At 41.3% G+C, this 13,404-nt stretch overlaps 1 protein-coding gene across 1 annotated transcript in view; it reads right to left on the bottom strand.

Moving 5' to 3' along the window:
* Nucleotides 1–13,404, bottom strand: part of adamtsl3 (ADAMTS-like 3) — a 62,781-nt gene that overhangs the window by 23,804 nt on the left and 25,573 nt on the right. Inside the window, exon 2 of the mRNA XM_058067028.2 lies at nt 8,870–8,986. Within this exon, the coding sequence (XP_057923011.2) occupies nt 8,870–8,986 (117 nt within the window). The remainder of the gene's footprint in view (nt 1–8,869; nt 8,987–13,404) is intronic.

Genomic DNA, 13,404 nt, shown 5'->3' with positions numbered 1-13,404 from the left:
ACAATCCACTGCACACCATAACGTCCCTGGATGAGCCTAGTTAGTCCATGCACATGCTCACCCACAACTTTGTATGATGTTGCATCACAAGTAGATTTCACGACCTTGCAGCAGAATATCAGCACGTTTCCCAAATCGTGGCGCAAAACCGTTGGAATAGAGATGGCGTTTCCTGGGGTATTTCATATTGGAAACCCTAAAAAATCAATATTGCTGCAAACCCTTGATGTTCTCCCAATGAGCTTCATGAGGTACTCACCTGAAATGGTTTTCACTTCACAGGTGTGCCATGTCAGGGTTACTGAGTGGAATTCCTTGCCTTATTAATGTGGTCGGGACCATGGGGTTGTGTCATGTGTGTCCGAACATTTGGCCTGTACTGTAGATGTTTAGTCTGGATCAAATTGGGCCTGATACTCTCATGCAGAACTCCACGGAAAAATGCTACCATTTAGCACACCTGTGTGGAGACTGAGATTCTAATGCAGAATTACTTAATGCAGAATTATAAACTGGGCCTGATGCCGATGAGACCGTGCTTTATCTTTTTGTGCACATTCCGTGAACAGAAGACCGTGTGGCGCACATCCTGCCCTTTTGATCCCATCCCCCGGACACTTTCCTGTCTGAGTAACTAATTTGTTTTGGATTCCTGATGTACTTCAAGCTACATTAGGATAAAATGATAAATGCTCTGTTGCTGGGGAGAGAGTCCGTATTTTTTTTGTTCATGGTATGCTCAATACTGAACTTCAAGGTCAACATTGACGAAAAGCTTGTTTAAAGTATAAATCTTGGGTTATACTGAGAAACAGTGAGCTTTGGCTCAATCGGGACTACAGATCAGTAAATATCTTCAGACTAGGACTAGACTTGTTTGGGTGGACAGCGCCTCTAAAAGGTGCACCATTCATCAAAGGGAAAGCTGAAGCTGCTATAACCACCAACCAAAAAACAGACCTGATCCGCTCTGAAGGCTCTAGAGCCACGGTTTCGCTTTTCAACCTGAAAATTGAGTCACACAGCTAACATGTGTTTTCCATTGTTGGGAATGTATCGCCTGTTGTCTTTGGCGCCCAGCTGGAACGCGATAGTAACGTGATAAAGGTGGTCAAAGGCAGGGTCTGGAACATCCTTTCGTGTGACGTTTTTTACTGTAGATAATGATGCCGCAATCAGAAGAAACCGCTGCAGGTTCGTTATCGTGACCTGTTACTGACCTACAACTATGGCATCACTTAAAAGAAGTAGACAAAGTGCCAATTTTTTTTCTTTGAGAAAGTTGAATATTCATGGGGGTTGATATGCGTACAATTATGTTTTCAACAAGGCATGAATCAAACAGTGAAGAACATAAAGGATATTCTGTGGGTTGTAGCAAAGTTCAAATAAGAACTTACTTTACTTTAGAAGGAACGCCTTGCGCCACATACAAAACGGTCTGAAAAAAGAGGGTTTTCTTTTATTTGTTGTGTAGAGATTTATGCGTGAACAACCTCTTCCTAAGTATTACCACTACGACTATTACTGCTACTACAACTTTAGTTTATTTAACTCCACTACAGCTGAGAAATTAGAGAATTTGGTTGTTTATAGTCATGAGTTTGATATTTATACAGCTTCAAACATCACTCGCTCGCTCGACAGTCATCTGTTGTTCATAGCAGTTACTATATGATTCAATAATAATCAATTAAATTTTTTCATAGCGCGCAGAAAACCTCTTTATGATTATGACATTACCAGAGCCCTGTAGACATGAACACCCCTGTAGTCACCTTTACACACCTCATTGTTTGCAACAGATTGCGCAACTTTTATGCTGCACGGACTTGTGACGCCCGCGAGCTAGGGAGCTAATAGCTGACGAAGCAAGCTAACCAGCAAGCCTCAAGTGCATTTCTTATTAACTTAAGAATCCAAAAACTAACCACTTCCACACAGAATGGGAGGATAACAATTTTTCACTCTTATGTTGGACATGCCATGGCTGACTTAAATTTTTGTGTCATTACTGCCATCTATTGACCAGAATATTACATATTACTTGTATTCAAAAATGTTTTGATAAATAGTAAACCATAGACCACCAACTGGAACGTGATATTGCTAGGGAGCAATAATCGAACCGTCAGACTTATAAAAAGTGGCACGTATGCAACTCGACCTCATGTCCCACGTCTTCCCACGTCTCAACTTCATCACAGAGGGTTAAAGCACAGTGACTCATGAATGCGGAGCCCATATTAAACAACACTTGAGTGCATTGTTCTGACATTCTGAATCATGGCTGGTGAGAAGTCAATAAGGACAAACAAGTGGAATTTCATTGAAATGGATGTGGAAATGCTGGTTGGAGGCCCGTAGAAGCATAATATTTGGAGGACATAGCAGTGGCATAACAAATAAAAGACTAACTGAGAGGTAGCACATCAACTGTAAATGGTGTCAAAAGAACAGAGTGCATTATGGCAGAATGTGAAAAAAATTGTCGGATATCAATTGCGTTTATCATTTATCTGACTTGTTAGTACTGCCAAAACAATTATTAAAGGTGTTTTGCGCATTCAAAAGTTAAAGGTTGTCTTGTGTTTTTTCGCTACAGTATCTTACCATGTCAGGACTGTTCATACAGTATAACCAACTACTTGATGGGAGGGGAGATAAAATGTGGATGCGTGACTAAAGCGCTCCCCCGCTGGCCTAACAGCTGTCTAAATACGCTACTGTATTGCAGTAAAGAAAGGAACATTTAAATGCGATTCTGCATGTGCGTTAAGGATAATGGTGGCACCCAGTGGTTGGTATGAGTTGCTACATGAACCCTCAAGACACCAAGCAACCATCAGTCATTCGTGCACTTCGTCCCTTGTCATTATCCCCAAAGTGAGGTCACTGACAATCTGGTGAGGAATGCTGACATTTTGCTTGTGGTCCAACCTGGGAAACCCCAGACGCTGCAAATAATTACCCTGCACTTTACAGTCTAAACAAATCCTTTTCTTATCGCAATTATCGCACAGATGGCGAAGAATGTGAGTTTGCCTGCTTTTGGAGCAGATCGAGTGATGAATGGCTTCAGCACCCACACTGATATTTGCTTCCAATCGCAGAATCCATAGCAGCACGTTTCATCTCGAAGATTGATCTTTATTGTGCACAACAAGCCATACATTTTCTTTAACATCCTGCTGGGTCTCCTCCTTTTGCGATTTGGGGATGGAACTAATAGGTGGAAAGTTAAGGAAACACATGTTTGCAGGAGGATGTATAGTTCCTCAAGAAGACATCATTTTATAGCAATTGGCTGGTTTGTAAAATGTGGTTATGCACTAGACTGGACTGCTTTTGATATGCTTGTCGTCCCGGAGTTGCATGAACTAAACTGCCAATTTTTGGAAAGGGAGTCTGACTAATTAGATTTTCTGGTTTTGTATAAATACCGTACTGGCCCGAATATAAGACGACCCTGAATATAATACAACCCATAGCACACAAGGGGAACCGTTAACATAAAGACGACTCAAACCACATACAATGGTGTATCATGTGTTTTGTATGTTTGAATTTCTAGACCTCGAATATAAGATGACCCCGTTAAGACCACTCGTAGCACATAAGACAATGTGTTTTGTGATTTGCATAAATAATTTATTTGGCCCTGAATGCAAGACAACCCATAGCACATAAAATGTGATAAGATGATGTAGCTTGCCTCTATAAATATCTAAATTCTGAATATAACATGTCGCATAATGGTTTTAACATATAAATCTCTAGACCCCGAATATAAGACATCCCATCACACACATAAGATGTTGCATGCATAGTAGACCCCGAATGTAAGATGATTATAGGACAAACATAGCACATCAAACAATGTGTTACATGATTTGTATGTATAAATGTCTACAACTTGAATATAAGACAACCCCTAGAATCCCTAGAATTTCAATATAAGATGAACATGAATACATTCTAAAGGCATTACTCTAAAAGCAGCATTATAAGGACATAAGGTGATTATGTACATTAGTAATAGTTAGAAAGTAATAATTAAAATAAAATAATTAAAATAATTAGTAGAAATATGAACAGTGATCCCCTATAGTGGTCTTTTCAACAAGCAACAAGAAACTCTTACCTACAATTTGCAGCTATAGCGTGCCAATCGGACTTCTACATGACATTTCCGGACTGGAGTAATTCTCCACTGCAGTGTGGTCCTTTCCCAGCCGCTAACATGCACAACCATTAGAGCCCACATTAAAAGATATAGATACGGTTTTGGTTGCATGTTACCCAGCGGTTAACCTAAATGGTGCGCCGCATGGGTGGCGGGTGGCTGGCGGGGCGAAGAGGGGGAATCTTTCAGCGGCAGGTAATTACAGGCAGGATAACACTGTTGCTTACACTGGAGATTACAGCGGGCCTTCTGAGCCAAGTGGCCACAATGAGGGAGTCATGCAGAAGCTCACACCAACCGCAGTGCTTCTGTGGTTATTAAAGTTTATTAAAGTACCACCCTGTGATAAACAGCTAAGGGCTTATAGGTGGAGCTGCACTTAAAATGTCCACATGCCTGACGTTGGGGAATTCCCTTAAAATACACAAACTTTGCTCTCCCAACACAACAAGAACAACAGTGACAACAGAACAACAAAAATATGAACCAAAGATCATCCATGTGACAGGAGAGCCCTGCTCTCTTTAAAGGATACTGACATTATTGAATGTAAGAAAACAGTAACAGACACACTGCTAGTTCTGTACACAAACCCACAGTTGTTATGTGGTGAAGTCTTGACCCTCGGTAGCATAACTCCAGTACCCACAGTGCAATGGCGCGAGACCACATCAAGCTGGGGGGGTGGTCACAGCATTAGCCAAGGATTTACTGAGCGAATATGTTGACGGAACAAACACAGGAGTGTGGTGGGGGATGATAGAAAAGCTCCAAGGAGCCAATGCCACGTGGCCTACACCAAACTAACCAATGTTTCCCTACAACACTTATACACATACACATAATACAAACAATACAATACAATACAAATAATAATGGGGTGTTACAGGACACCAGATTTGGTCTACGAGTACAAGACCATACAAGATTTTTACTGTAAGGGCAAAAATTGAAAAAAATGACAATACATTGCAATCTTCTAAAGTAATTTCTACTACGTTACTCTCTTCTGCAGTCTGCAAGAGACTGTGACTGAGACTGTGCCCTATGGAAGAGATTTCATAGGGCCTTAGTATATGACAAAGTGTATATATTAAAAAAAAAATATGTTGGCAGAAAAGGCAGTATAAATGTAATGGATTCATTTCTAGAGCCCGAGATGATCTGTTTTTGTTGGAATTTTCACCAGGGGGAAATTACTGGCTGATATTAACAGTAATTTATTGACAAAGATAATAATATATGGAACTCACCATGCCCCCACCTGGCTTCTTGAGCTTCAGGGAACATCGCTGAGTGTCTTAAATTTTAAACTATGTGAGCCAGTTGGTCGTGAAATCTAAACATTCCTATGTTATATCACGCAGAAGACAGAAATTCTTAAACAGTGGGGGGACAAAAAAGAACCTGAACCTAAACATCCTCACCGCCTGCCAAAACTAACAAGCACAGCGGCCTAATGAAGATAAATGAAGTGTTTAATTGGGCATGCATGCCGTTGCCCCCTTTTTCCACCTTGAGATGGAGGCTAAACACAGCTGCAGAGGTCACCAAGTGCACTCCCCATCACGCCCTTTGCCCCATTTGCCCAACCCCCATTTACTCTGTTGACAACAGGCCGTCACGTCTACGCTACGGTTCGTAAAAGATGAAAAATGTCAGTTCTTGCCTAAGGTGCCATTGGAAAAACAATACGGCACAAGGCCACATTTGCGTAAAAGCATGCAAAGACATGCAAAGTGGAAGTGAAAAACGGTTCACCCAAACGTGCACAAATCAGTGCACCACAAAGAACTCAAAGATTTGGGATGCCAAGTGATATTTGGTGTTAAGATACCATAGTATTTTGTAGTATTCTGTTGTCTCAGAGGTCCAAAAATAGTGTACTACTTAAATTTAGATCCTACTCATAAATCGCTGATCCATGACTATTGTGCACTTTGTTTACTTTTTACATATAGAGCAGAACGTTTGGTGGCAAACTGCTCAATTTTTGTATTATTTAACCAACATTTTGCCTCGTTTCTTGTACACCGTCTCAGTTACAGTACAATATTGCGAGGTACGTAACACCAAATCTCACAATACATAGTTTTATGACAGTATCATTACAAAATGTGCCTGTCCACTCATTGTCCCCCAGCTCAGTCGACCCTCTATGATGCTTGATTCTGTAATTCTTAGCACAGTTACACCACAAATCTGCGTTTAGGCTCCAAGATAACCTACGATGGAGCCAATGGTTTTATATTTTGAATCTATCACAAATATGTGGTTATAATGGGAGTCAATGGGAACAAATCAGTCTTGTTGGGAAAGAGTTTAGGAGGATATGGTAAAATTCAATTGATAATATAATGAAAACAAAATCCTGATCACGTTTCAAAGTAGTAGCCTTAAAACTCACCAATATATTGATATTCAAAAGAATCTAATAAGCAAGTTTGATCCCCAAAGGAGCGAGACAGGATGACACAAATGTGCTATCTGAAAAGTGTATGAAACAAGTGAGGGTGTTTTTTTCTCAGATTTGGTGGTCAAACATCGATTCCAGATTCCACTTCATCACATCATTAAAAAGTCACTATTGTGCAATAGGGAACCTTTAAAAATTTTGCATACATGCCGTGGCCGATAACAGCGCTGCTGGGAACCTCTGACTCCAAAGAGGCTAAATGAGAGATCACCTTTCAGTGAGTCGGCTGCTGACAGCACGATTGTATTTGCCGTCTAGACGGTAGCCGGCTGAGGAGAAAACCACACGTCTTAGATCCTGTCACCACCTTGCTCCTCTTTTGTCCTGAGTTTATTCAACATTTTTCTGACATCTCCTCCCTCAGGAAATCCATCACCTTTTTATCACCAAGTCTTTACTCCTTGATCATGGCAGACCTTTATTTTTAAGCTGACGTTTATTTTTGCAGGTTCTAACCTTGAAAAACTGCAGCAAATTGTCTGGAAAATTTCACCATCTGGGATATTATCTCATAATCTTTACTCATTTGAGGAAGCCAAAAACTCAGTCATCAGACCCCCGCACTCTTTGATTAGGAAGCTGAATAGACTCAATGTTTGTCTCTGGAACTTTACATTATATATATTGGTGTGAGTTCCACTGTTCTTAAATGGGGCTGCCAGGAAAAACAGGAGATGAAACCCCGGTCCCGAGGGACGAGGTAAAGTGTCCGGTTGAGGTCAGTCCTAATGCTGCACCAACCTGACCCTGGCACGGACGTCAAAGCCAATACTTGTCGGAGTGCCGAGATCCGCCTCCTGGAGCGCTCCTTAATTAAGTTTATCTTGGCTGTGAATCAAGCTCAATATTGAAAAACACGGAACAGCGAGTCAGAGAGCGGCGTGAGTGCTGAAAGGAATCGCAAATATGGCTCCTGGGAGTCTGCGGCTTCCTGGTTTTAAGACATATTAGCGTGAGACATGAGGCGGCTTTTGGTGATGTCACTCGGTTTTGTTGTCCGACAAAAAATGACCACGCACATTTGAGTCCATAATTCCAAAATTACAAAGTGATTATTCCACCAAGAATCCAACATGAGTCCTGCGGTATGATCCTCCTTTCAGTAACACAAGAGGTCACCTGAAGTGTAATACAAAAAATGGAGTACTGTAATCCTGTACAATCATCACCTACAAAGCCCTCCACGATCTGACCCCCCCATATCTCACAGACCTGCTCCATCCACACAATCCCCTGCGTCCCCTTCGACTCAAACCTCCTGGCACTCCCCTGTAAGACCAAGCTCCGAACCTGGGGAGACAGAGCCTTCTCCATCGCTGCCCCCACCCTCTGGAACTCTTTGCCCCGTTCACTCCGTGCTTGCCCTGACCTTCCCACCTTCAAAAAACAACTCAAAACCCACCTCTTTAAATCTGTTTTTAATGTCTAACTTTTTATATCTGACTGCCGTGCCCCGCCCCGCTTTTACTCATGTTTTAACTGTGTATTAAGCAATGAATGTTGTATTTTGGTGTGTCTTCTATTCTGTTTACTTGCTTTATTCAACTTCAAGTGTCTTTGAGTATTTTGAAAAGCGCTATACAAATAAAATGTATTATGATTATTATAATACATCATCACTATTTGTTTGAGTACCATCCCACAACCACCAGCAAATAACAAATAAATTGAATGTTTACTTTTGACCTCTAATTAAGCCTGGACTATAATGCTACATTGTTTGCTATGTCGCTTTGCTCCACCCCCTTCTGCTCCCTTGTCCTCCAATTTTAGATTATTTTATTTTACATTTTTACAGACTACCGATCATACAATTGATGAAAATGTTTTCAGTGACTTTTTGTTTGTCGTACCTTTACCCTAGTAAAGTGCAACTAGCTAGCTAGCATCATGCCACTGCGATTTTGTCTGGTGTAAAGTCTCTTTGAGGTAAAAGCTATACAAAACAATGTCAGATTTGTGTTCAAAATGGCTGCCAAATATTCTAATAGATCAAATAAAAAAAAAAACTACAGTCGCATTACGCCACCGCCAACATTGTGCCACCGTCATCGTTCACATGCATTAATTAGCGAGCCGAACAGCCACCACCGATTAGTCACTCCTCCCTTGTGTAAACACATTTGATTTGTTGGCCGATTTAATACGCATTTTCCATGGGAATTATTAAGGAATGTATACAAACACTTGGAATTAAAAGCACTTACTGGGTCTTCGGGTTTTAGGCCAGCATCATGGAGAGGCTCCTCTGAGAGGTGGTCTCGGCGAATGAGGGTGAACTCTCGGATGAACACTGCATCGTCGTGATCGGCCCTCGCAACAACCTGGAAACCAGAGAAGCCATTAATTACACTGTGTAGACAACCACAGTGTATCCCGCCGGGCATCACCTGATTGTTTATGACGTGGTACATGTAGCATAAAAGTTTTCCTGTTGGTAGAATGTGATGTCACATAGGACAACACACACACGGGGATGGGACGGGGGGTGGGAGGAATGTTGAATGGGGCCTATTAGCAATACAGCAGGACCCACATTCTCGAGCAAGGGGGCTCACAGCTGCTTGCCGCGGGTCATAAACACCGAGTAATGACTCGGGTCAACTGCGCTGGGACAAGTGAGAGCGAGGGAAAAAGATACTTGGATGGCCACATTTTGTATCTCCTGTAGCCGCTTAATCTATCAGCATATGCTTTCAAATGCTAGTCGAATTGTGCTCACAATGAGCCAGGTGTGCTCCTGGCATTTCAGAATAGAGACCAATGAAGCATGGAGCGTTTAAGATGCTTGCTAACAACATGGCAGCCTTCCAATAATTTGACTGGCTAGCAGCCAGATGAAGTCAAGGATCAAGAATGCCACCGATTAAGGAAAGTCGTAGTGCATTTTGTTTCATATTTGAAAGCAGGCGCTAGGCACTGATTGGGCAGTAACCGCAGACTCTGGATTTGAGCATGGCGATTGTTGCTGCTGGCAAATGACGTTCAGCGGAACAAATTTGTTGGCTCCTGTGTGAGAATCTTCACCAATTTTTGCAATTTCTTTTTTTAATGGCGCCTTTTCTTTATAGTGCCAAGATTTCCTTTCCTTCAGTCATGTGTGGTCACGATCGAAGCCAAATGCTTGCCACTTTTGTTCTTTGTGTATTTCAAAGAAAACAGCAACGACTGAATTGGTCTTCTGGGAGGTCTGGCATGCATATGTTTGGGGAACTGCCATGTGTAATTCTACAGAGACTTGCATTGCGATGGAACATAAATGGATAGCATTAAATACATTGAAGTGTGGAGCATATCAACTGCACGGTTAAGCTTGGAGTGATAAAACCAAACTGCAGAAATGCCTTATTCAAGGTAACTTTTTTTAAAGGGAACATCTATTCAGTTATCTGTCAGGTCAGTATGAACTCGTGGAGAGACTCCTACTCATTACTGGATGGTAAACCTGATTTTTATACACTGTTTAAAACTATAACATGCCTCAACCTGACACATTTCAAGGGCAATCATCAATCATCCTGTGACAATCACCTTTTGCAAACAGTAAAGTCATTGTCCTAATCAGTGCCAAACCAGCTGTCAATTTTAATCCTGCAACGAGGCGCCATGAGGAAAGAGGACAGATGTTTCATGCCTCTTTGCATGTGGTTATGAATAAAACTCAGAATTAGATTGCACCGCTTAATTGTGGCTTTTCTTAAGCGCACCGCTACACCATCCATCTTTGTCGCTGCCATGCGGCCTCTGTGTTCACAGGCTCATAACTGCACCCTGCTTCGTTATTGATTGTAGTCTGTGATTATGGGGATTCAGTGCAGCCGCAATGAGTCAATTTGGAGAGCTGGAACACAGAGTTTTGGTAGGTTTCCAGTGGTTTGATGCTTCAAGTGCTTCCAGCGTTGTGTTAATAGTGATGGACTGCCCTGAATACCACCATTTACTACACATATTAAGAGAGCGGCATCAAGAAACCCGAGGCTCAGAGTTAACCAAGCCAACTGTAATAAAATAAAATTAATATTATACACAGTTAGCAAGTTTGCATCTAAAAGTGTGTCAATAGTGTCAACATGCTAACTTAGCAAAAAAAACTTTACTTTCTAATACCTTGATAAATTCCATGATATACAGTCATGGCTAATAAGTTTTGAGAATGGCATCAATATTAATTATCATGAAAATGAACTTAATCTCACAAAAAAAAATTTCCACTGCATTTCAGCCCTGCCACTGAAGGACCAGCTGACATCTTAGTGATTTTCTAGTTAACATACTGTAGGTAAGAGACAGTTGACAGGCACAAAAGGCTGTGATAACTGTCATCCTGACTGAGTGAGAATAACAGACAGGAAGCTTAAGCTCTGTTAACCATAGTTAGCAAGGAAGCACATGCAATCATCATTGCTAAAAAGGCTTCGTGGGTAAGGATATTACTGCTAGTAAGATTGCAACTAAGCCAACTAGTCATCAGATCATTAAGAACTTCAGGGAGAGAGGTTCAATTGTTGTGAAGGAGGTTTCAGGGCACCCAAGAAAGTCCAGTAAGCGTCAGTACTGTCTCCAAAAGTTAATTTAGCTGCGGGATCAGTGAGGTGAAGACTTGAAAGATGGCCTAGTATCAATGAAGGTGAAAAGAAGCCACTTCTCTTCAAGACAAACATCATGGGCAGATAGGCATTCTGCAAAAAAGTACAGGTATTGGACTTATGAGGACTGAGAAAGTCATGAAACCCCACAAAAATCACAAATATGAATGATTTGAGTGTAAATAATTTGATGCCCCTTGTTTGGGGCATCCTGAAGCAAAGCTTATCCAGAGAAGAACAGGTGAGTGAGCGCTACCATTAGTCTTGTGCTGTGCCAACAGAAAAGCATCCAGAAATCATTTAGGTGTGGCTTTACTCACTCACAATTTTGCCTAAAAAACTCAGCCATGAATAAAGAATGGTAACGAAACAACCTCCGAAAGCAAATTTTCCCAACTTTCCAACAACCGTTCGCATTACCAGCAGTAAGTCGAGCCCGTTTTGAGTGAACATTGACCTACGCCAAGGCTGCCCTTTATCACTGATTCTATTCATTATTTTTATGGACAGCATTTGTAGCCGCAGCCAAGGCGTGGACACAGTCCAGTTTGGGGGCCTTAGGATCTCGTCTCTGCTATTTGCAGATGATGTGGTCATGATGGCCTCATCGGGCTGTGATCTACAGCGTTTATTGGTGCGGTTTGCAGCTGAATGTGAAGCTTCAGAGTCTCAGCACCTCCAAATCCGAGGCCATCCGAGACTGCTGGGTGGAGGGATGCTTGTCAGATGGACACATGGCATGTACACCGTCATTTAACACATAATAATGAGCAATATTTAAAAAAAATGAATAAAAAGTACAGGAACTGCCGCAATCTTAGCGCTAACCAATCAAACTGTAACTACACATATAATCATATGAAGTGTTAGCATATTGTTTAAGTACCATACTGAAGTAATTGCACTCTCAGCTGGTTGCTACCATCCATTAACCTTTAAGACTATGCAACATTCAGTCACACCAGGCACTTGCTTCCATGGTAACTAGTACAAAACATTGAGTGACACATGGAGACACAAATGAGTTTTTATGTGCAACTCAGTGTTTTCATTGAAATGACAAGTGGCATTTATTGCTCAAGAAGCAATAACAGCTGCAATTTCAACTCATTGCATCATCGGATCTTTATTTAATTACAATTTTTATGACTCAAATCCTTCCCGGTTTACCTTATTTATATTTGCCTCCCCCATTCATAATAAATAACATTTTCAGTCTCATCTTGGCAGGAATCTAAATGATGGATTTGCAAGGACCAAGATGGACTCGAAGAGAGCGAAAGATGGGGGTGAGGAGCGGGGGGGACAAAACGCTGTTTTGCTTGAGTTTCACATTCTTACATAATCTCCCCCTTGCCTGTATTACATGCTGCAATCGACTGAAAACACAGCACCAAGGCCATCAATCATGGGCAAGAGCCAGTAGTCAAGAAAACTTGTGGCTTTTTTTCAGGTCTTTAAGTGGGTGTGATGGAGGATGCATATTGGGTGCATGTCAAAGCCAGAAGCCTTCCAGTTGCTGCTCTTTGATAGCCGAGGGAAGAACATCAACACGGCAATGCAAATGACTTCAAAGAAACACAAGCCTCGACATCAACATCTGGGATTTTACCTCTTTAATACATTCATGCAGCCACCCCCCGCCCCCCACATTAGGAGCTCTCACGTTAGAGCTCTGCAGAAACAGAAACTTCACTGACATCACCGTGAGAACTAACGCAGGACTTCCTGCTGCTGATATGCACTTGACGGAACCAAAAAGGGCCAAAAGTGTCAATTTCCTTAGCGACACATGAAAGAGTGCAGATTAAAACAATTGCAATCAATGGCATTTGTTTTCCTGCTTGTCTGTATAAGCAGCTTGAATGTTTTAAGTTCAAATCAAGAGAATAACATCTTGAGCATGTTGGCTTGTTTCATGTTTGTTATTTTGTTTACGGTTTTCACAATACTTTTGGATTAGCCACCTGTTTTAGAGCATAATTTTTAGAGCATTTTGACTGTGTGAAATATGTGGAATTTGCCAGTAATTTTTAAATGTTCCCTGCATTTTGCCTAAAACTTGTGTAAAACTACACAAAGAATAATATTCTTAGAAATTTTTGTTTTATTTTATATTCTCACATTTATCTTTGCTAAAACAAATGCAGTCCTAC

Source organism: Doryrhamphus excisus, linkage group LG2 (genome assembly GCF_037039965.1).
Source record: "Doryrhamphus excisus strain RoL-2023G ecotype Guam linkage group LG2, RoL_Dexc_Guam_v1.1, whole genome shotgun sequence".
In the NCBI taxonomy this organism is placed as follows: Eukaryota; Metazoa; Chordata; class Actinopteri; order Syngnathiformes; family Syngnathidae; genus Doryrhamphus; species Doryrhamphus excisus.
Note: the sequence above shows the minus strand (reverse complement) of the source record. Positions and strands in the feature narration are given on the sequence as shown.